Here is a 22,227-nt window from a genome sequence, read left to right as displayed (position 1 = left end):
AAGGCTGCTTCAAAGGATAAGCATTTGCTTCAAGATTAATACAAGATTGCTTCAACAAACAAAGCCTTGCTTCAAGATTTCTTTAAGATGAAGTCTTGCCTCAAAACAGAGTGTTTCCAAGACATGCAAGGCTCTGGTAATCGATTACCAGGAAGTGTAATCGATTACCAAAAGACAGGGTTGAGAAATAGCTGTTGAAAAGAGTTTTGAATTTGAATTTTCAACATGTAATCAATTACCATATGTCTGTAATCGATTACCAACAACGAAACTCTTGAAATTCAAATTCAAAAGTCATGACCCTTCAAATTATAACTATGTAATGATTACACAAACATTGTAATCGATTACCGGTGAAGAGTTTTCAGAAAATATGCCAACAGTCACATCTTTTCATTGGATTTGTGAATGGCCATCAAAGGCCTATAAATAGGTGACTTGGGCACGAATTTTAAGAGAGAGTTTTCATTGCCCAAAAAGTTTTATCCTCTCAAAAGATTAAGAGAGTTTTGCTTGGCTAAAATGTCTTATCCTCTCAAAAGAAAATGAAAGATATTCCAAGAGAACTTCATTGTAAAATGCTCTCTCAAGAACTCTTGGGCAAACACTTGCAAATCCATTAAGACCACAAGGTCTAACATTTGTATCTAATTAAAATAATTAGGAGTCTTGATTCATCTTAAGACACAAATGTCTTTTGACTTAATAGTTTTTTAATAGCTTCTAGCATTTTTTTTAAATGCTACTTGAAGACTATGTTCAACAAAATTAGTTGAAAGCTAAAAAGTTAATTGGAAAGCTAGCTGGTAGATGAAAGTTGAAAAGCTAACTAATTAAATTATAAATGTTATGTAAAACTAGCTGTTAAAGTAATTGAAAAGTCTAAAATAATATAAAAATTAATAATAAAAACATTTATTAAAAAGGGTAATCAAGAAATCAGATAAATATACTGATGATAAAAATAAAAGAAAATACAAAAAGTTAGAAGCCAACATTTTAAAAAATTGCTACTTTAAGTAGAGTTTCAAAAAATACTAGAAACTACTAAAAAAATTTGTTTATCGAATAATCAAACAAGCTTTAAAATTAGTAAAACAAGCTAAAAAATAATTGAAATGTCTTGCTGAATATAGTCGAAGTAATGTTTTTAAAAACGTTAGCTTTTAGCTTTTTATATTTTATTCTTCTTTATCCTTAAAAAATTTATTCAATTTCCTTATTATCATTTTTAAATATGTTATTTATGTCAATTTATATTTCTCAACTAATTTGAGAACTAATTTTATTGAATATTTATGATTTAATAAACTAAATTAAAAGCTTTCAACTATCAACTTTCATCTTTCGATTATCAACTAACTATTCAGCTAGTTTTGATGAACAAAGGCTAGGAAGTTGTATATATTTTGCCTTGTTCTAACTCAATATAGTATATTCTTTTAAAATATATGGTGTTTTTACTACCATGTTTTTTTAAAGAATTATAATAAAATTTCTTGATGTAATAAATAATAGATCTTAGATAACATTATATTATACTTATGTTGATATTATTATTTTAAAATATATAACATAAGATATATCTTGATTTATTAAAAAAAAAAACGATATATCTTGATTTTAATTTTGTGATTTATAAACGTATGTGTCAATATTTGGATATCGCCTACAGAATACTCGAGTTTAAAAGAAAAAATAAAAAATAAAAACCTCTATCGTGGGTTTGGCTCTTCAGGTATAGTTGCATAATCAGGGAAGCATAAGCCTACATGTCAAACATAGGCAATGCATTGAAAAAGTACATAAATATGGGAGCATATGCATGCTTGTCAATTCCACCTGCGAAGTGTGAAACATCACGCAGTTATGGGAAGAAGACAATATAGGAAACACATTTGTGGTCCATTTTGGTAACAAGTTTGGTTTGGAGTAATGATCTATTTCCTATAGCTTGGTACTAGCACTACCAATCTTCTTCAATTCTTGGAATGCCTGTATGGTCTCTGAATCAAAGCCACCTGCAAACTGAATGTTTTGGTGGTTCATGACATGAACAAATTTAAATTAATGTTCCTTTTGTGAATATCTGAGGTAGTGCAAATGTGTAATCTACCTACCTGGTGTACTCTGAATGCGAACCTAACTCCTTGTACCAAGAGGTTATCTTCTTTTGAGACTTCATTAGATTCCAACTCTTTGGTTACCCTTTTCATGAATTCCCTTGCTAACTTCAATGAACTCAGCTTCATCTGCATGCAGCCAAATATACTAGGGTAATCAATTATTGTCATGTCATTAATGAATAGTTAACTACCTTGGTTCATGAATAACCAAAAATAAATTTCTTCTTACACATTAGTTAACTAACCAATATATCCTATTTCTTTAAGTGCTTAGTTTAGAGCAAAGCTTCTCTTACTTTCCAAGTGTACATGTCAGGTTGTTGTTCTTTTAAGAATAAAGGGTATTGTTCTCTAAGCAGAAGGTATTAATTATCAATGTAAAGATTTTTATATCATCACATAATCAGAAATAATTGTTGGTATGACTTTTAATAAATTTATCATACATAATGATTTGTAATTGGATGATAATATAAAAGACGTTTATAGTGTTACTTTTTTTTTTATCTAGACCACATGTATCTTCTACTGGGATTTGAGTAGAATCATTAAGGACGACAAAACTCTTCATCTAAGTATTTAACACGATTGTATATTCAGGGCTCAAATCTGAGACCTCTAAGCTGAAACAATCTCATGTCAGTTGATCCTTGGTGGTGTTTATAGTTTACTCGGTTAGTGCATGTATTCAAGTTTTTATTACACAATTGCAAAAATAAGCCAAGTATTGCCTACCTGACCAATGAGGCCTGTGTCCAGCATCCACTCCCAAGGGATATGAAAACTCCTATATCTTTTACTTGCACTCTCCCTTGTCTTCTCTGCACTGTTCACACTTCTCTCCAACCTGCACACTCAAAGTGGATCTTGGAATGACTCTAAAGCACTGAACAAACACACTAAGCTACTGAACATTCTAGTTTTGCACATGCTCGCCTGTCCTGGAGTGCTTGCATCTTTTTCAAAGCCTGAGCCAATGGCTCCTTTGGATTGTTCTCAAATGATGAGACTTCTGATTCAAGGCTCTTCAGATTTCGGTAGTTGCAAGAAGCTTCTCTGAGTGCATCTGTTTTTTGCTCTGGCCAATGTGGAAAATGCTTTAGCACTGAACGTTCATCCACAAGTGATGATAGCTCCCCATCTAGCCATTTCACAAATGCCTCTACTTCTGAAATGTCTGCATATGCGGCTGACTCTACCTCTTTTATCAATAAACTGATGAACTCCCTTTGTCTTTGAACATCTGATTTTATCTGTTCCGTAAGTATAACATGAGACACTGATATGCCACATGACATGGATAAATATAAATAAGAAAAATTTTAAATCATGGTACATGACAACTTGACAAGACTATTTTTTTTATCCGTAAGAATTGAAGACAGGGTTAGGAGATTTACAGCAACTCATACACTTTGTTCAACTAACTTAGTTAGATCCCCTTGACACATGACAAGACTATAATACCATGTATAAAATTAAAACAAATGTAACATAAAACACCAATCCTTTATCAGAAGAGAAAATTGATGTTTTGAAAATAGGCATATATCTTTCTTAACATAAAATAATTTATAACTTATCTAATTATTGTGATATTCCCATCTCCATCTCAATTAATACCAAGGTTTAAAAAATAATGGTAAAATGTAGCTAAGAGTATTCAAATTTCAAAGTGTTTATGCTTATCTAATTATGATGAGATATTATGACACAACTACTATTTAGTGTTTATGCTTCCTTGAGTATCAAGATAGCATTGTGTGATATATGTAAATATTTATCAAAACTTGAAAAACAAGCAGATAGCAACTAAACTTACAGCTGACAGAAAAGTTGATCGATTTTCAATTTCCTCAATCATGTTTCTGGTGAATGCAGCTGCAGGAGTTCCATTGGTACTTATTTTGTTATCATTGTTGGCATCCTTTCTTGTGAGAGAACGATGCAGTTCTATTACTTCTGGCACACGACGCACTGATTTCAATCCAACTAGTGATTTTGGTGGTGTTGGAGGAGGTGGTGGTGCTGTTCTTGGCAATGCCAATGGCTGCACTTTCATTCCTTTCTCAGTTTTTTGTGAAGGAAGAAGAGGGTTGGAAGAGGGTGCAGGTGGTGGTACTTTTACTGATCTGTCCTTAACTATAGGTGTTTCTTGCAAATCTGAATTTGTATGCACTCTCTCATTTGGTGGACTCTTTTCAAGCATTATTACCTTAACTGCTGCTTTATGCTGAAGGGTATCTGAATTATTACCATCCATGGATTTCTGTATCTTCTTCCACAGCATGGATTTCCTCTCTATGTTATGTGCTTTGAGTGACATTATCTGTGACTTCAAACGTGCTACTTCTTGTCTGAGATCCTTGTTTTCTTTCTCTAGTGACACATTTCTTTCCATTTGGACTTTAAGATTTTTCTTGAGATGGGTGATCTCAGAATCATTCTCTAATGACATTTTCCCTCCTTCTTCCCTCCTTAGAAGGATGGTTATAGTGTGTGTTGTTATACAGAAAAACAAAGCAAAAGCGAACTGAGAAAATATGAAAAGGCAGAAAAATAGAAGACTGGAATTTATAACAGCAAGTACACTAATTATAAGCATGTTACTGCTCCTTATAGAACTAAATCATAAGTGAAAAATAAAATAAAAATAAAAACACCACAAATCAGTGCTCTTAAAAACAGAAACATATCAGAAAACCTCACAATAACATCTTTTAAAGACTTGGCCTGCTTACCATTTATTCAGCAACTGAAAGCTAAGGCATTTTTCAACATTGTGATTATAGAATTGATATTTGTATGATTGAGTCGTTTTCTTTTCATATTTGGTTTTACTTTTGAAGTAAGGTTGGTATTTTTTATTTTATTTTTTATATTGAAATAAGGTTGGTATGTTTAGGAGTAGGGGTTAATATGAAAGAAGCCAATGACCTTTTGGACATGCTGAGTAAATAAGTCTTAATAAGGATGCTTTGGACATTTCACAACTTCAATGCTCTATGCTATGAAGATTCATTATGATGCCTTTGTAGCAAATATTATCGTAGATGAGAGATTACTTCGGCTTTCTGGAAGTCACTAATATCTGATAACTGCCTTTAAAATGTTAAGTTAGGTACAACCTTAAATTCTTTTAGTCAAACTTACAAATTAATCTCTCTCTCTGTTACAATGTCATATGTTTAAGGGTTAGTGGAACATTCATGTACACTACAGAAATTTCTTTAGAGAGATCATTTGCCCTTAGACACTTTTATAACAAGGGGGCACGCTTGTTATGTTTTTTTATCTGAGTCCTACTCCTATCTCCCCTTTATCAAATGCAATTTGATTTGGAGTTTCATGTATATTATTATACACGTGGTATGAATGTGATTGATGACTACTCAACTGATCACAAAGTCCTAACAACCCCCCCAACATGGCAAATATCTCTTGTCCAATTGTAATATATAGAGGGTAACATTGGAAATTGGAATCATTGGTCAAGCTCTCTTCATTGTGATGGTTTCCTTTCATCTTTTGTGAGTGTTGTAATTTGAATGGAATTTGGTTATTCATTGCTTATCAAGCAATGAGGGAGGAAAGGACAAAGGAGGGTAGGAAAAAAAGGTACCATAGTGAGGTTTCTTGAAGTGAAAAAGTTTTCACAAGGAAAAGAAAGTTGTTGATTACTACAGCATACCAAATAAGATCCCTTTGATATCTACTATTATTTTTTTTTTATCAATTTATTATGTTGTTCAATGTCCCTTGTGAACTCCTTTACCTCCTTTTCTTTCTTCCTACTCCTACCATAGACTTCAAAGTTCAACCTCTATGCTACCAAAAGTGTGTGAAGTGATTGAAATTGGTAATTTTCTGTGACAGTTGAGTGAGGCTTAGCTTCTCTAATCATTATTTGGGAGAAGAACGAGAAAGCAGTCAGACAAAAAAAAAAAAGCTTTCAAGTCCTTCAAATATTTGTTCAAAACTACAAATAAAAAGTTATACCAATACCAACAGATTATGAATCAATACCATTGAATGAAAATCAAACGATGCAAATCTTGGATAGTTATTAAGTCTGACCTACTAAGATAAAATGAACAATCTGCTCTTCATCCAATGGTTACGAGTTACTCTTAACTGAATGCGTAAATCGGTAAATCCATGACTGAAAGACATTTGGGTCCATGCCATTAAATACTTGAAGTCATTAATTAGTTAGCTGAACCTAGGAGGCAGTGATTTATATAAGTTTAACTCATTTCATTGATCTAAGTTTAACTCATTTTAACCTCATTAATTACTCGATAGATCAATATTGGGTGAATTTATTTAAATTTTAGAAAATCAACTTTAAAATAAATGTTTTTTTAATATAAGTATTTTTTTAAGAAGTAGATTAAATTTATTTCTGAAAATAAATAGAAAACTTTTTTTAACAGAAATAATTTAAACAAACACATTTAAAAAAACCTATTTATTTTATTAAAATAAACACTTATTTCAACAAATAAATTTAATCAAACTTACTTAAGTTCTATAAATTGAATTAACTCAATCAATTAGGCCCAAATTTATAACTTATAAATCCATTTTCTATATACATTCTAATGCTATATCCAAAAACAAGTGGTTGCCCCAACTCTTTGTTTTGATAAGTTAACACCCCATCCCAATGAAAAAGTTAGATCCTACGTATTAATAAAAAAAACAATTATTTTATTTTTCTCCTTTTCTCAACCATCAAAGAATATGATTTTTGTCTCATCTATATTGAAAATGTCTTTGCATATAACTTTTTAAAAAAGACAAATAATATTTTTTAAACACATTCTTTATTTATTGAAATTTATTGAAAATCATAAAATATTATAAATTTCATGTCATATTTAACAAATCTATCCATAGTTTTTTTTAATGATTTTCAATCAATAAATACACGTGTGTTAAAAAAGATATGTTAAAGAATGTGTTCTTAAATCTTCTTTAACTTGCTAAAAAGACACTTCTAACTTTTTTTATATTAAAGTTTGGGAGTAACGCTCAAATTCAATTGGTAGACTAGAAAGTAGAAACTAGAAACAATGGTGAGTTTGGTTGTTCCCCTTATGGAATACTAGTAAGTAACTTAGCTTGCCTTTTCTTTTGACTTTTCCTTGTACCGAGAAAGAAAAAAGTGTAAAGCCAAGCCAATACACAGGAAAAGAAATAATAAGTTATGTCCTTTATTATGTGTGAGGGAAGTAGTGCCACTACTCACTAATGTGCTACACATCAGGGGAAGTTAGGAGATTTTATTTTAATCAAGTTTCTTCAACAGACAGCTATAAGCATTTATTGAGCAGGTGAAACAGTAAAGTTGGTAGCATATATACATCCGTTGCTTGTTCAATTACTCAAATGGGTTTTTTTTTTCTTTCTTGCACCCAACATAAATTTTAAAATTCCAACCTTACCTCTTATTATTTCTTCTTCTTCTTTGATTCGTTCTTTTTTTTTCTTCATACACCATTCTCTGTTTTGGGTGAACTCCTCCATCATTGTTGTGATTGGTTTGGTGGAGGTGCATTGTCGTGGTGATCCGTTCACAGTTTGTGATTGTCGTCATAGGAGTGTTGCAGTGCAATGGTGGAGGACGTAAGTTTTTTTCGTCTGCAAGTTGAAGGATTTGTGCCGTATGAATCATATGGATTGCTAATTCATATAAAACTTACGGATTGACAAGCCGTAAGTTTCATACGAATTAAAATTTAGATATAAATTTTCATATATGCTTATCAATTTCAATGTAATATATTAGTATATGAACTAAAAAAATAATAAATTTCTGTGATAGTATATATTAAAAAACATTTATTGATATATCGACATGGAAGTTTTTTAAAATAAATAAATTTATTTATAAATAATTAGAATTATGTATGGTGTTGTTAGTTTGTCATTGAATTTTTTTTAATGTTTTGTTAAGATTGATGAAGATCAATAGATATATGACAACATAATATTTGAAGAAATTAATATGAATGAAGGCAGTGTAGAAGAACTTGATGTATTTGAAAATATTGATTGTTCTGATGCCTTCAATACTTGTCAGGTATTGATTTGCTTTTGTATTTTGTTAAAGTAAGTAAATGAGTGTTCGTTGAAGACTAAACGTGAATTGTCCCTTTTGTAGGTGTTTGCTACTTGTGATGACGTTTTGCATTGGGCTCGCTTTGTTACGTATGATATTGGTTTTATGGCGGTGATAATGAGATCAGATATTGGAAAGAGAGGAAGGACCTCATATGTTTTAATTGGTTGTGAGAGGAGTGGAAAATATAGGGCATACAAGAAAGATTTAGCACGAACAGTGACTAACAGTAAAAAATGTGGGTATCCCTTTAAGTTGCGAGCAAAACCAGTGTTGGGAGGTGAATGGTGGATAGTGAAGTTAATATGTGGGAGTCATAATCATGCATTAGCAAATTCATTTGTTGGATATCCATATGTTGATCGACTGACTGAGGATGAGAAGATTATTATTGGTGATATGACAAAGTCAATGGCCAAACCAAAGAATATTCTTCTCACTTTGAAGGAGCACAATACCAACAATTGTACAACAATGAAGCAAGTATACAATGCAAGATATGCATACCGTTCTTCTATAAGAGGTAGTAATAGTGAAATGCAACGACTAATGAAGTTTCTTGAACACGATCAATATATTCATTGACATAGATTGAAAGATGAAAATGTTGTACGTGATGCATTTTGGAGTCATCCATATGCAGTGAAATTAACCAATGCCAATAATTTGGTATTTCTCATAGATAGTACATACAAAACAAACGGAAACATGCTATCTTTACTTGACATTGTTGGTGTGATACCTATTGGAATGACATTTTTAGCTACATTTGCCTATTTGGAGGGAGAACGTGTAAACAATGTTGTTTGGGCTCTGAAACAGTTTCGAGGTATTTTTCTGAGACGTGATGCAATTCCTCAAGTTATTGTTACCAATAAAGATTCAACATTGATGAATGCACTAAAAAATGTTTTCCTTGAGGCAACTAACTTGTTGTGTCAGTTTCACATTGATAAGAATGTGAAGGAAGGCAAAATCTAAAACCCTTGCAGGTCAAAAAAATGTATAGGATTATGTCATGGAAGCATGGAGGAGTCTGGAGGATTGTCCTTCTGAGCAAGAATTCAATGACAACCTTATGAAGTTTGAAATTGCTTGCTCACCAAGGCTAATGTTTGTTAACTATGTCAAACAAACATGGTTGATTCTCCATAAGCAAATATTTGTTAAAGCCTAGACAAATAAGGTGATCCATCTAGGAAACACAACAACTAACAGGTATAAAAATTGTAAATGTATATTGGTTATAATAACAACACCAATGGATGAAAATAATTGTTTGTGTTTACTTGTTTTTGTTTTTCAAATTCAAGGTTGAGTCTGCACATTAGGCCTTAAAGAGACCACTACATAATAGTCTTAGAGGCCTATGTAGTATTTGGGAAACCATGAACAACATGATCACTCTACAACACACTGAAATTAAGTCATCTTTTGAGACAAGCACACATGTGGTCGGACATGTTTTTAAAGTTATCTTATACAAGAGACTAATTGGTATGGTATTAAGGTATACTTTAAACTAGATTGCTGCTGAGTTTGAGCGTATAAATTATACTGATATTGACAGTTCTCATTATGTTCAAGTTACCTATTTTTGTTTAACTAAATTTTAAAATATATATACATTATAAAAATTTGCAATTTTCGTTAATTAACTATTTTAAAAATAACTATTTTAAATATATAAAAGTATTAAAATATTGTTTATAAAATTATTAAATAAAAAATAATTTATACATTCATTTTTAAAATAAACAAAATTATTAAATAAATTATTTATTTATTAAATTAAAAAAATAAAAATAATTTATTAAATTAAATAATATAAAATCAACAACAATAGTTATTTATAAAATAATTAAATAAAAAAAATTTAAACATTAAATTTTAAATAAATTTTTTATTAAATAAATAATTTATTAAATAAAATAATATATGGATTAATCTGTATGGATTATATAGATTGTCAATTCGTATACGTTCAATACACAAAAAAAAGTCAGATGACAACGAAACTCATGACGACAATAAAAGACAAACTGTATGAATTATATGAATGGTCAATCTGTATAATACAAAAAAAAACGCAAATGATAGCGGAACTCACGGTGGCAATAGCGGGACGATGGTGGAACCAACGACGAGCACACACAGATTGATGAAGATGAACCACAATTTGATCAAGATCAACCACAAATTGAAGAGATAAAGATGAGAGAAGTTGAGAGGAGAAATGAAGTGAGCGTGAATCAATGGTGTAGATGGACAAATTCCTAATCCGAATTTCACATTTTAAGCATCAATGAAGGAGGGGCAAAATTGGTTTTTCACTACGTATGTTGGGTGTAGAAGAAATGGTGCTAGATGCAGCAAGAAAATCCCTTAAATGGGTTGCTTGCTACAATTTGAACATGGAATTTGCTAGGGGCACCAAGCAGCATTGCTGGTGCACCCAGCAAATTTCCAAAATGACAAAAATGCCCTTCAGCGTTTTTGCCAAACTTCTTCCGTTGACACTCGCGGAAGAAATGTTCCGCGGGCATCCACGGAAGAACCTTCTTCCGTCAACTGCAGAAGAAGGTTCTTCCATGGATGCCCGCGGAAGATTTCTTCCGTGAGTGTCAGCAGAAGAAGAACTGCGGAAGAACCTTCTTCCGTGAAACTACGCGGAAGAACCTTCTTCCGCAGTTGACGGAAGAAGGTTCTTCCGTGGATGCCCGCGGAACATTTCTTCCGCAAGTGTCAATGGAAGAAGAACTGCGGAAGAACCTTCTTTCGTGGAACTACGCAGAAGAACTTCTTCCGCGAGAGTCAACGGAAGAAGGTTCTTCCGTGGGTTAATTAGTTAAATTATTTTGTTAATTTTAAGATTATTTTGTATTAGTTAAATGATTTTTTCCTCTCAGAAGTTGACCAATGGCCGATTCTTCTACGCACTGCATGATATGTGTCGGTCACATTTTTCCTCAAATTTTTTACAGTAAAATTCATTTTGGACTCCTCGTTCTTCACAGTTACACACACTCCAGTCACACACTTCTTCCTCTCTCCATTTCTCTAACTCTGACCATGCAATTGGCGTTGGTCTCATTGCATTCTCTGTAGAAATGACGAACAAGGCCAAAGGAAAAGGCAAGGAGGTCGCTGGAAAAGGTTCTGCCGACAAGCGCAAGGGCGCCTTCGACGATGACAAGACTGGTGGCGGCCGATAGAGAAACAAGCGAGGTGTCCTTCAGTTATTTCTGACGACGAATTAAATGTCGCGCCAAGAAGGATGGACATGCCAGATAAGGGCCAGAGTAGCAGGCCACGTGTCGTCCCTAAAGAGGAAATGTTGGCCCGAAACTAACTTTTTTGAGTTTCGGGCCTTCCGTTGCAGGCCATGTTTGAATGAACTGGTGTCTCCTGTTATTTTTTTGGATTCATTGATGTGCAAACATGAGATAGACCACCTTTGGAGAGTCTCACGACTTTCCCAGATAATTTAAAAAAAACCCCGAATAGGGGTACTTAGCCAAGTTTACATGGCCCAAAACCAACTTTTTTCTCAGACGACAATGACTGACGTGACCCAACAGTGAACGACGTGACAGGAGGTTGCTTTAGTTTTACGCTTCACAATGTAAAATAGTCACAGGTCTGGTAAAAGGGAAGCCATGTGTCTGGTTGGGCCATTTATATAAATGATAGATGGGGATGTCCATGGTACTCAACAACAACTGGTATTCAAAGTTTGTCAAATTAATTTTCGATAAACAATGGCATTCTTAGGAGAGACTTCGTCCCAGACGATCGTGAACTCGAGGTTGGCATTCATTTTTCCAAATGGAACCGTCATTCACAACGAGTGTGGGGTTTATTTTCAAAGTTCTAGTCCAGTGCCCATGCGAGTACCAAACCTATGCGATTTTTCAACTCTCAAAAGCAGAATACACATTAGCCTTCTGCTAAACAACAATCAAGTTGTGGATGAATTTCATTACCGGCGACCAGTGGAAGATACAGGTAACAACATTTACTTTGAAAGTATGCAATTGAAAAATGACATGGTTGTGAACACCATGTTAATGTATAATGATCAATTTTCATTTGTTGGACCGATTGAGTTGTTATGTACCGTTGGTAGAACAGCAGATGCAATTTTAAACTTACTTGAACGCCCCAACATCCCTACACATGATGTGGTTCTGTATTACAATGGAAGGTGGAACATGCCACGCCAAAACAACTTTGTGGGTTACGCGTTCACCGGAACAAATCCCAAAAAATTTGATATTCCAAAAGGATGTAGCATAGATCAACTGAAGGATCTGCCTCTACCTGTGCCTACCGCACGACGTAGACCTCGTGTTCTAACCATGATCTGAAATCATGAAGAACATTTACTTTTATTCGTCAAATTAAACACTCAAATAATTTGTTTAACAAAGCTTTCAAATCTTAACTAATCCACATAATTTATCCAAATCCACAGATTATATATTTAGTTCAACATAATTTATCCAAATAATTGACATACAAATGCATATATAACAAATGCATATATAAATCACACCAAATATAATTCAATTGATTATTAGAACTCAAATCCTGTCATTGTGATTCTCTCAAGACACAATTCTAGTTATTAAACCAGAAGGTTTATTTTTCTTTCCTTTATACATTGCTATTAGAATCAATTACTGTGGTATAAATTCCTTTAATTCATCTCTAAGTTCAAGTTAAATCAAAGAAATTATATGAATTGTCTAACTTAACATCAACAATGAAATAAGAAGCACATGTCAATGATGTCATGTGATGCAAAAGCTTAATATCATCACACGAACTTCATTAACTAAGCAATTTCTCACAGTGCAAATGGTTCTGACAAGCCTTGAACAGTGGTAACCCTGTGTCTCTTGAATAGTAGGGCCATTACTATTCAAGTAGGCATGATGACGGGGTTTTTCCATCCCCACCCTAACTCCCCAGAAAGCCGCCAACCCCAATCACTGCCCCCTCTGATTATATTTATCATCACTTTATTTATTTGTAGATAATTTTGATTATCCCCTCTATTATTGTCTATAATCTGTTTACGCTTGCTTGCTTGTTGGATTAAAAAAAATCAATGAATAAGCCAATGGATATATGTCATGTTTTTGTCTGCACTGCACTAAGATTTATCCCTCATCATGAAACTTGTACCCCATCAATAATTAGACACACAAACAAGTTTAGCATCACAGACACAGAGTCCAGCACATAGAAGCAATAAATCATCTAGACTAAGGTGCGGAGGTATAAATTTCAACACACTTCATTGGAAAGAAGCTTGTGAACTTGGTGATAACAAAACCCCACTTTGTAGTGAGGTTGAGGGGAAAAACAATGGGGTCTCTAATGGCCTCTGCAAATCTTAGCTGATAACTACTTGTACTCATCTCTAATGGGGTATCTCATGTCAACAACTTCACAAATGACATGTCCGGATTCATAACTTAGAAGCTTCCTGTTATTTCTACAATTCCAGTAAGCAAACAACCAAACACTTATTTGATTAATCAACTTTATGATCAATTAGGCATGCTCATCTGTGGAAGGAATTTTCGTAGATGGAAGCATTTGATTTGACACACCACATGTTGGTGTACATGAATGAGACAATCATCTTTTTAAATCAAACACTATGAATGAGACAATCATCTTGTTTTCTCAGCCACTATGAATGAGACAATCATCTTTTTAAATTACCATTTCCAACACTATGAATGAAACAATCATCTTGTTTTCTCAGAAGTTTTAAGGGCAGTGTAAGTCACAACTTAGCTTCATTAATCATCCTACTCAAATCACACCAAATTGTAATTCAATTTACACATATAAATGCATATATAAATCACACCAAATATAATATCAATTTAGACATACAAATGCATATATAAATAACACAAACTAAATAATAATATGAACAAAAGATGGTTCTGGAATAATTTAAAAAAATGAAAAATTCTATAAAAACAGGTACTCGCGGAAGAAGGTTCTTCCGCAGGAAGAAAAAGCACTCCCGCAGAAGAACCTTTCTTCCGCGGATGCCAGCGGAAGATGGAAGATATGGCTCTTCCGCGGGAGTCCATGGAAGAACCATCTTCCGTGAGAAGGAAATGGAACGTCTTTGACACACGCGGAAGAAGCTTCTTCCGCGGGTATCTAATCCGTGACATTTCCTTCTCGCGGAAGATGGTTCTTCCGCGGAATCCCACGGAAGTGCCATATCTTCCATCTTCCGCTGGCATCTGCGAAAGAAACGATCTTCCACCCGACCTCCAACGGCACCTAGACACGCACGGAAGAAACGAACCTTCCGCGGAAGAAGGCTCGTCTTCTACCTCGTGCAACCAAAACCAGCATAGACCAAACATGTCTTCTACCCTATGGCCATCATAAGCGATTAAAGGAGAAAAATGAGGTTAGAACACTAACCTATAGGGCGGGGAGAAGAAGAAGAACTCGAACCTGGATGCGGGGAGAAGAAGAAGAACTCGTTGCTGGACGCGTGGAGCTCTAGTCGCGGAAGAAGAAGAACTCGAAGGTGGAAGAAGCTTTTGGTCGCGGAAGAAGAAGAAGAAATCGAAGGAGGAAGAAGAAGCGCTTTTGGTCGCGGAAAAAGAGTTTCAAACGTTAGGGGGGAAGGCTTTTTTTATTAAAAAAATTAATTTATTAATTTTATTATAAGGGGCAATTATGTAAGTTAACATCATTGTTGGGTGCACCAGCAATTTTGCTGGGTGCACCTAGCAACACCCTTTGAACATGCTAGTAAGTCCATTATGCATGCTTATCATTTAACTATCCATCCTTCTCCTAGCTCAACTAGGGTCCATAGCATATTTACACGTCTAAGTCCAACCAATATATGTAACATTTTTGTCCAAAACTAAAACTAACATTGATGACTGATCAATGGATGTGGGATAAAAAAAGGTTCAAACGAGTGTTATCATACTCGAATTGGTTATCGACTCGGTCAAGGTACTGAGTCACTGGATCCTATCGACCCAATGAGTCACCATTTGACCCGTATGACCAATTCTATATTAATAAAAATCTAAATAATTTTATAACATGCAACCTTGTAACTTAAGATTTAAAATTTAATAAAATTTAACATATTTGGAAACATAATCATGAATTTGTTTAAAATTGTAAACATGCAACATATTTTTTTCCCAGAATTTAGTATAAATAACCTTAAGTTAGAATTTAAAATATATATCATTGTTTTACAATGAAGACATAATTTAATAAACACATAAATTAGACTAGGGAAAATAGGAAATGACACTAGCTTTATCAACTCAAATTTTAATGTATTTATGCTTAGAAAAAAATAAACAAATATATAAACAACACAAGTGTAATGCATAAATTGAATTTTCTAATATAAGTAATGTTGTTCAAATGTAAGAAATAAAATAAATAAACACTTAAAAAGTTCAAAACTCGCCGAGTCAACCGAGTTGCACTAAGTTGGACCGAATCACATGCATAATCGACCCAACAAGTGGCTCAGACTGATTGGATATTTGATTCCCTGGCCAATGGGTCAACTCAGCCGGTCTGAGCCGGTCCAATAATTATGGTTCAAACCTTTGTGGCTATTTCTTAAAAGGAAAGAGAAATGTTAATGACAAACTATCTCTCTAGCCCAATTTAATCACTAAACTAGTCCAAGAAAATTTGAACCATGATTGGCCATGATCATTGTCGCAACCTACCTCACGACAGGACAACAAAAGCAAAATGGATAAGCCAAAGCGTTTGTCTCCTAGGAAGAAAAATTCCGTCACCAACGTTTATTCGAGGAAAACATTAGAAAAATCAAAAATTGGTATGCAAATATTGAAAAGATGGGTTCGGGAGTTGTTTACGCATGGGGAAGGTATTAGCACCCCATGCACCTGTCACAAGGGACGACAGCCTTTAATCGAGTATGCATAACGTGACTTCAAAATTATTTTTACCTTTCCCTTTTTATATTTATTATTTTTTTGGGGTCGAAAAGGGTGTTGCCCTTGCTCCTACATATCCTCAAGTGTGATGAGGAATTCAAACCTACGTAGTTCTTTAAGTCTGAAAATTTGTGCGTTAAATTGATTTTATGTTTTTGAAAGATTGATTTCAATTGCGAACAAAAGGTCTTTTAAGGCGTTGGACCTTGAAACGATATTTTAAATTTTGAAAAGTAGAGAGAATCATTAAGGCATTGGACCTTGATGAAAAGAAGTTAGTTATGAGTTAGTTTTATCTTGGTTTTATTTATTAACTTTCGATCCTCTTTTAAGACAACTTTACAACACTAGTGATTGGTTAAGATTGAACTTTACAAAGAAAAAACGAGATCGTCGATGATAGATGGAGAACATGATTGTGCACATAATAACAAGGGAGACTGAAGTTAGTTATGAGTTAGTTCCATCAAGGTTTAATCCTAGACGATCCTAAGTCAGCCCTTGTGCCATGAGGATTCATATCAACAACTTAGTGAGATGCTGGATGAATACAACGTGCATGCAAAATCTTTCAGGATGGCAAGAGATAGATTGGAAGATGGTCAAGTGGATAATATCAAGTTGCAATTGATTGCTAACCGTGAAAAAGATGGTCGTACATATAATGTGCCTACTGTTCCAGAAGTTGCAGCGCTAATTGTAAGCGATTTTGATGCAAATTCAAAAGGAGATATTATTATTGAAACTCAGCATGGACAATTACAAAGGATCCATGAATTACATTCTAGCTATCTAGCTCTACAATACCCTCTCCTATTTCCTTACGGGGAAGATGGATATAGACCGGATATCCTACATAGTAGTGCACCAGATAGTAAGAAAAGGAAGAGAAATTGTCTTACAATGAGGGAGTGGTTTACTTATAGGCTACAATGCATATCAAATGAATCAAAAACTTTGTTGAATTCTAAGAGACTATTCCAACAATTTGTTGTTGAGGGGTATACTATGGTTGAATCAGAAAAGCTTTCTTACATCAGAAACAACCAAAAAAAATTTCGAGTTGACAAGTTTTGCAGCTTACAACACTCATTGGATGATGGAAGCACGAAAGGCCTAAATAAAGGTAAAAGAGTCATTTTGCCTTCAACATTTGTTGACAGTCCATGCTATATGGATCAACTTTATTTTTATGGTATGGCCATATGCAGCCATGTGGGCTTCCCAAATCTGTTTATTACTTTAACCTGCAATCCAAGCTGGCCTGAAATCCATAGATTGTTGAATCCCTTGAATCTGAAAGCGACAGATAGACCAGACATAATATGCAAAGTCTTCAAACTAAAGTATGGACAAATGCTAATGGACCAGACAAAGAATCAGATGCTAGGGAAATTTATTGCATGTAAGTTGATTCTAACTTTGGTGAATTTATATTATGTGCCAGATTCTTATTTTGCACTGTTAATATTGACCACACAACCATATCTGATAACTTTAATTACTGCCTATTAACATTCTTACTAATGAATTGTAGATATGTATACAATAGAATTTCAAAAACGAGGGCTGCCTCATGTCCATTTGTTGCTTTTTTTACATCCCGATAACAAATATCCATCCTCGGATGAAATTGATCGAATTATATCAGTAGAGATACCTTCACAGCAAGATGATCCAGAAATGCATTCATTAGTAAAAAACCATATGGTTCATGGCCCATGTGGAATTTCGAGAACTGAATCTCCATGCATGAAAGAAGGCAAGTGCAGTCATTTCTATCCTAAAATGTTCCAGCCGCATACTATTTTAGATGCAGATGGTTATCCAGTCTATCGTAGAAGAAACAATGGTCACACAATTGAGAAAATGGTGTTATAATTGATAACAGGTATATTGTACCTTACAATCTAAGATTACTAAAAAAATACCAAGCTCATATCAATGTTGAATGGTGTAACCAAAGCACTTCTATCAAATATTTATTTAAGTACATCAACAAAGGATATGATAGAGTAACTGTTGTTTTGATTCATGATGATAATGATCCAATTCACAATGGTAGCACTCATAATGATGAGATCAAAGAATATCTAGATTGCAGGTATTATTAAGCTTTAATCTCTAATTTATCTTACCATTATTGTTTTAACACCTACATCTATCTTCCCGACAGATACATATGTCCCTGTGAATCTACTTGGAGAATCTTTGGGTTTCCAATACATGGCAGAAAACCTGTTGTTGAAAGATTGCACTTCCATTTTCCAGACCAAGATAGTATTGTCTATGAAGACCATGATGATATTGATGATGTATTGTCTAAGCCAAGTATCTTTGATTCAAAGTTTATTTCATGGATAAACACCAACCAAAATTCTATTGAAGGAAGAAATCTTACTTATGCAGAATTTGCTTCTAAGTTTGTATATAGTAAGAAGAAAAGATGTTGGCACCTTAGGAAGAAAGGCTACACCATTGGCAGATTACTATGGGTCCCACCAATTACAGGCAAATTATTTTACTTAAGGATGATAATTACTATTTGCAAAGGACCTACCTCATTTGAGGACTTAAGAACAGTTGGTAATGTTCAGTATCCTACATATAGAGAAGCATGTTTTGCTATGGGGTTTCTGCAAGATGATAAAGAATTCATTGAGGCAATCAAAGAAGCAAAAGACTGGGGCTCAACACATTATATAAGAAAGCTATTTGTGTTGTTACTTTTAACTGCAACAATGAACAAACTTGAACAAGTTTGGGACCAAACTTGGCATTGGATGGCTGATGACATTGTCTATAATTATAAAAAATCATCAACAAGTCCAGGTAAGTAGTAATTCCCCATGACACAAATGAATATTGATGCGACACACAATTTGACTTTTTTTCCTTTTGTGTGTTAGCATTACAGCTTGATGATAGAACTCTTCAAAACCTGGTCTTGCTTGAAATTGAACAACTGTTGCAAGCAAATCAAAGATCGCTTACAGACTATCCTTCAATGCCATATCCAGAAGATGCGAATTGCCCAACCTATCTAGACAATAGCCTTATATTAGCTGAACTCAATTACAACAATGAAGAACTCATATCAAAGTTTGAACATCTATTTTCTCAGATGACAGGTATATTAACTACAAAGCAATTTACACCTCTGAAAATTGTTATGTCCATTTCTTTGTTAGCTTTTCTCATCTACAAATCAATACTTCAACTGGATTCATTTTTCTTTGCATCTAACACCACATATCAATAATTCCAGACGAACAGACATCAATTTATAACCAGATTATTGAAGTTGTTAATAAAGATGAAGGTGGTATGTTTTTCCTCTATGGATATGAAGGTACAGGAAACATTTGGAAAACACTCGCAAGTTCACTAAGAGCTGACAATAAAATTGTAATTATGGTTGCTTCTAGCGGCATAGCTTTTCTATTATTACCTGGAGGTAGAACTGCACATTCAAAATTCAAAATTCCAGTTCCAGTTTTTTGAAGAATCAACTTGCAATATCCATCAAGGAACTCAATTAGCTGAACTATTAAATCAGACAAGTCTAATCATTTGGGATGAAGCACCCATGGCTCACAAATTCTGTTTTGAGGCACTTGATCACAGCCTTAGAGATATCATCAAACACAACTCAAGGGACAATAAAATCTTTGGAGGTAAAGTAATGGTCTTTGGTGGAGATTTCCAGCAGATCCTGCTAGTCATTCCAAGAGGCAGACGCTCTGATATTGTTAATGCAACAATTAATTCCTCCTATCTATGGGATCATTGTCAGATCTTGAGGCTGACAAAAAACATGCGCTTACAAAACAACATGCAAGCAACAGATCAAGAAGAAACTACGGCTTTTGCAAAATGGATTATAGATATTGGTGATGGTATTATTGGACATGACAATGATGGCTATGCTACTATTGAAATTCCATAGGAACTATTAATCACAAAATATAATGATCCCATTCATAGTATAGTTAGCTCTATATTCCCAGATTTATGTCATCATCACAATGGTCGTGAATAATTCCAATCCAGAGCAATATTAGCTTCTACAAATGAAACAGTACAACAAGTTAATGATTATATACTTACATTGATACCAGGTGATCATATACTAAATTATCTTATTGTGTTTTTCATGTTTTAGTTCCGACGAAATCATAATAATGATTTATATTGCAACTTTGCTGGATTTGACATTTTTTGTTAATGAATTTGCGTTTTTATGTCTAAAATAATCACAGGTGAACAAATGGAATATCTGAGCTCTGATTCAGTTGACAAATCCAAAACCATTGAAAGTTGTCATTTTCGCTCACTCAACTGAATTTCTTAATTCATTAACAACATCTGGCTTACCCAATCATTGTCTCAAACTCAAAATTGGAACACCTATAATGTTGTTAAGGAACTTTAGACCAAACTCAAGGGTTGTGTAACGGTACTAGATTAATTGTCACAAGGCTAGCAAATTGCAGCTGACATAATTTCTGGGACAAATGTCAGAGATCATGTTTATATCCCACAAATGTCTATGTCGCCTTCACAGTCACCATGACATTTTAAGCTATTGAGGAGACAATTTCCAATAATGTTTTCTTATGAAATGACGATTAACAAATCCCAAGGACAATCCCTATCTTCAGTTGGACTTTACTTGCCAAAACCACTTTTTTCACATGGCCAATTATATGTTGCATTATCAAGGGTCAAGTCAAAGAAAGGACTTCGAATTTTAATACATGATCAGAACAAAAAAAATGACTTCAACCACCAATGTGGTTTTCAAAGAGGTCTTTACAAATATTAAAAGGTAAATCCAATTTATTAGCGATTCCAAATTTGATTCTATGCACAATTATATTTTCCGCTTACTCATATGATCTCTGATGTGCAGTTAAAATATCATCAAATGAGCCAATCTACAATTCATGAACTTTAAATAACCACTTTTCCGTTATGAGGTACATTTTCTTATTTACTGCATTTTAAATTTCCATCCCTTTTCATAAACTGCAAATTAAGCATTTCTTTCATGAATTGCACAAAAAAAACTTAAATACTTATCTCAATTTAAATACTACCATTCAGCAAATTAACTCTATTTCGTGCTACTCTTAACACAATTTAAATGCAGCCACAACAACATGACATTCCTAAAAAACAAATCTATTGGTTGCCAAAATTAGTAATTTATTGTGCACTTCCAATTTTTTTAGTGGAAGATCAAAAACTTAATCCATTTGATTCCCATCTAGATATGCTATTGTGGCTCTTTTAGTAGGATAATACACTTATTGTTGCTCTTTTAGTAGAAGCATTTCTCTTTTGTTAGATAATCAATTGCCCATACAAAATGTTATGTCTCCCAAATGATTACCCACTTCAGCATCAGACACGTGATTCATTTTATAATGGCAATTGTATTTTTAACAATAAAAAAATAGTGTCAAAATCTTTGTTACATTCAGCAATCAAAAAACCTCTTCACCTGCCTCCACCACTACGGACGTTCACACTGATTATTTTGCCCATTCACGTCCAATCTTTAGACGTAGCATTCAATGCTCCACAATTCCCAAACCACTTAACTTGCCACCAGTTACACCCTCGGAAAAGCAATGACCCTTCCATCACCCACTATCTCACACCACCAAACCACGCTTCCTTTTTCTGCGACCTCTACTTCAACTCTAAGGAAATCACTCTCTCAAAGCAACTGCCGCCATGACTTCTGGTTCATCAACTGGCTCAAGCAAGGTCAGTCTAAACCGAATACCTCACTGGATGTGTATTCATTTGATGATTTTTTCCTTGCTTTTGCTTACATTTTTCATGCATATCCCAAACCAAAATTGAACATCTTGTCATCTGTATTTGTGACTTTTCCACTTACAATTTAGGACAGACATATTCCAGACTTCTAGCTTTGAATCCATGATTGTCCATGGACAGTGAC

The 22,227-nt window shown here is 33.9% G+C and overlaps 2 protein-coding genes across 4 annotated transcripts; one reads left to right on the top strand and one right to left on the bottom strand.

Annotated features, from left to right (window-relative positions):
• Positions 1-1,699: 1,699 nt before the first annotated feature.
• On the bottom strand, positions 1,700-4,993 carry LOC114375294 (protein CHUP1, chloroplastic-like). 3 transcript variants are annotated; one of them, XM_028333073.1, is made up of 6 exons: positions 4,868-4,993; positions 3,949-4,603; positions 3,063-3,379; positions 2,862-2,973; positions 2,121-2,252; positions 1,700-2,028 (listed from the first exon to the last, which is right to left on the bottom strand). In XM_028333073.1, the coding sequence occupies exons 2-6, from the start codon at positions 4,582-4,584 to the stop codon at positions 1,948-1,950; spliced, it is 1,278 nt and encodes a 425-aa protein (XP_028188874.1). In that variant the 5' UTR covers positions 4,585-4,603; positions 4,868-4,993; the 3' UTR covers positions 1,700-1,947. The 3 variants fall into 3 exon arrangements, with proteins under 3 accessions (XP_028188874.1, XP_028188872.1, XP_028188873.1); XM_028333071.1 differs by lacking the exon at positions 4,868-4,993 and having other exon boundaries at positions 3,949-4,861; XM_028333072.1 differs by lacking the exon at positions 4,868-4,993 and having other exon boundaries at positions 1,700-2,021; positions 3,949-4,861.
• Positions 4,994-8,139: 3,146 nt separating this feature from the next.
• Positions 8,140-8,838, top strand: LOC114373094. Its single transcript, XM_028330638.1, has 2 exons — positions 8,140-8,214; positions 8,296-8,838. The coding sequence occupies exons 1-2, from the start codon at positions 8,140-8,142 to the stop codon at positions 8,836-8,838; spliced, it is 618 nt and encodes a 205-aa protein (XP_028186439.1).
• The last annotated feature ends 13,389 nt before the right edge of the window (positions 8,839-22,227 follow it).

Source organism: Glycine soja, chromosome 11 (genome assembly GCF_004193775.1).
Source record: "Glycine soja cultivar W05 chromosome 11, ASM419377v2, whole genome shotgun sequence".
Lineage (NCBI taxonomy): Eukaryota > Viridiplantae > Streptophyta > Magnoliopsida > Fabales > Fabaceae > Glycine > Glycine soja.
The sequence above is the reverse complement of the archived record's forward strand: the minus strand, read 5'-3'. Positions and strand labels throughout refer to the sequence as shown.

What these genes read in the sequence shown, in the direction of transcription:
- LOC114375294 (XM_028333071.1), bottom strand. Translation starts at nt 4,731, where the DNA reads ATGCTTATAATTAGTGTACTTGCTGTTATAAATTCCAGTCTTCTATTT. An exon ending in ATGCAAGCACTCCAGGACAG is followed by an intron (nt 2,974 to 3,062) that starts GCGAGCATGTGC and finishes TTGAGTGTGCAG; the next exon opens with GTTGGAGAGAAGTGTGAACA. An exon ending in ACACAGGCCTCATTGGTCAG is followed by an intron (nt 2,253 to 2,861) that starts GTAGGCAATACT and finishes GGCTGCATGCAG; the next exon opens with ATGAAGCTGAGTTCATTGAA.
- LOC114373094 (XM_028330638.1), top strand. Translation starts at nt 8,140, where the DNA reads ATGAATGAAGGCAGTGTAGAAGAACTTGATGTATTTGAAAATATTGAT. An exon ending in ATGCCTTCAATACTTGTCAG is followed by an intron (nt 8,215 to 8,295) that starts GTATTGATTTGC and finishes TCCCTTTTGTAG; the next exon opens with GTGTTTGCTACTTGTGATGA.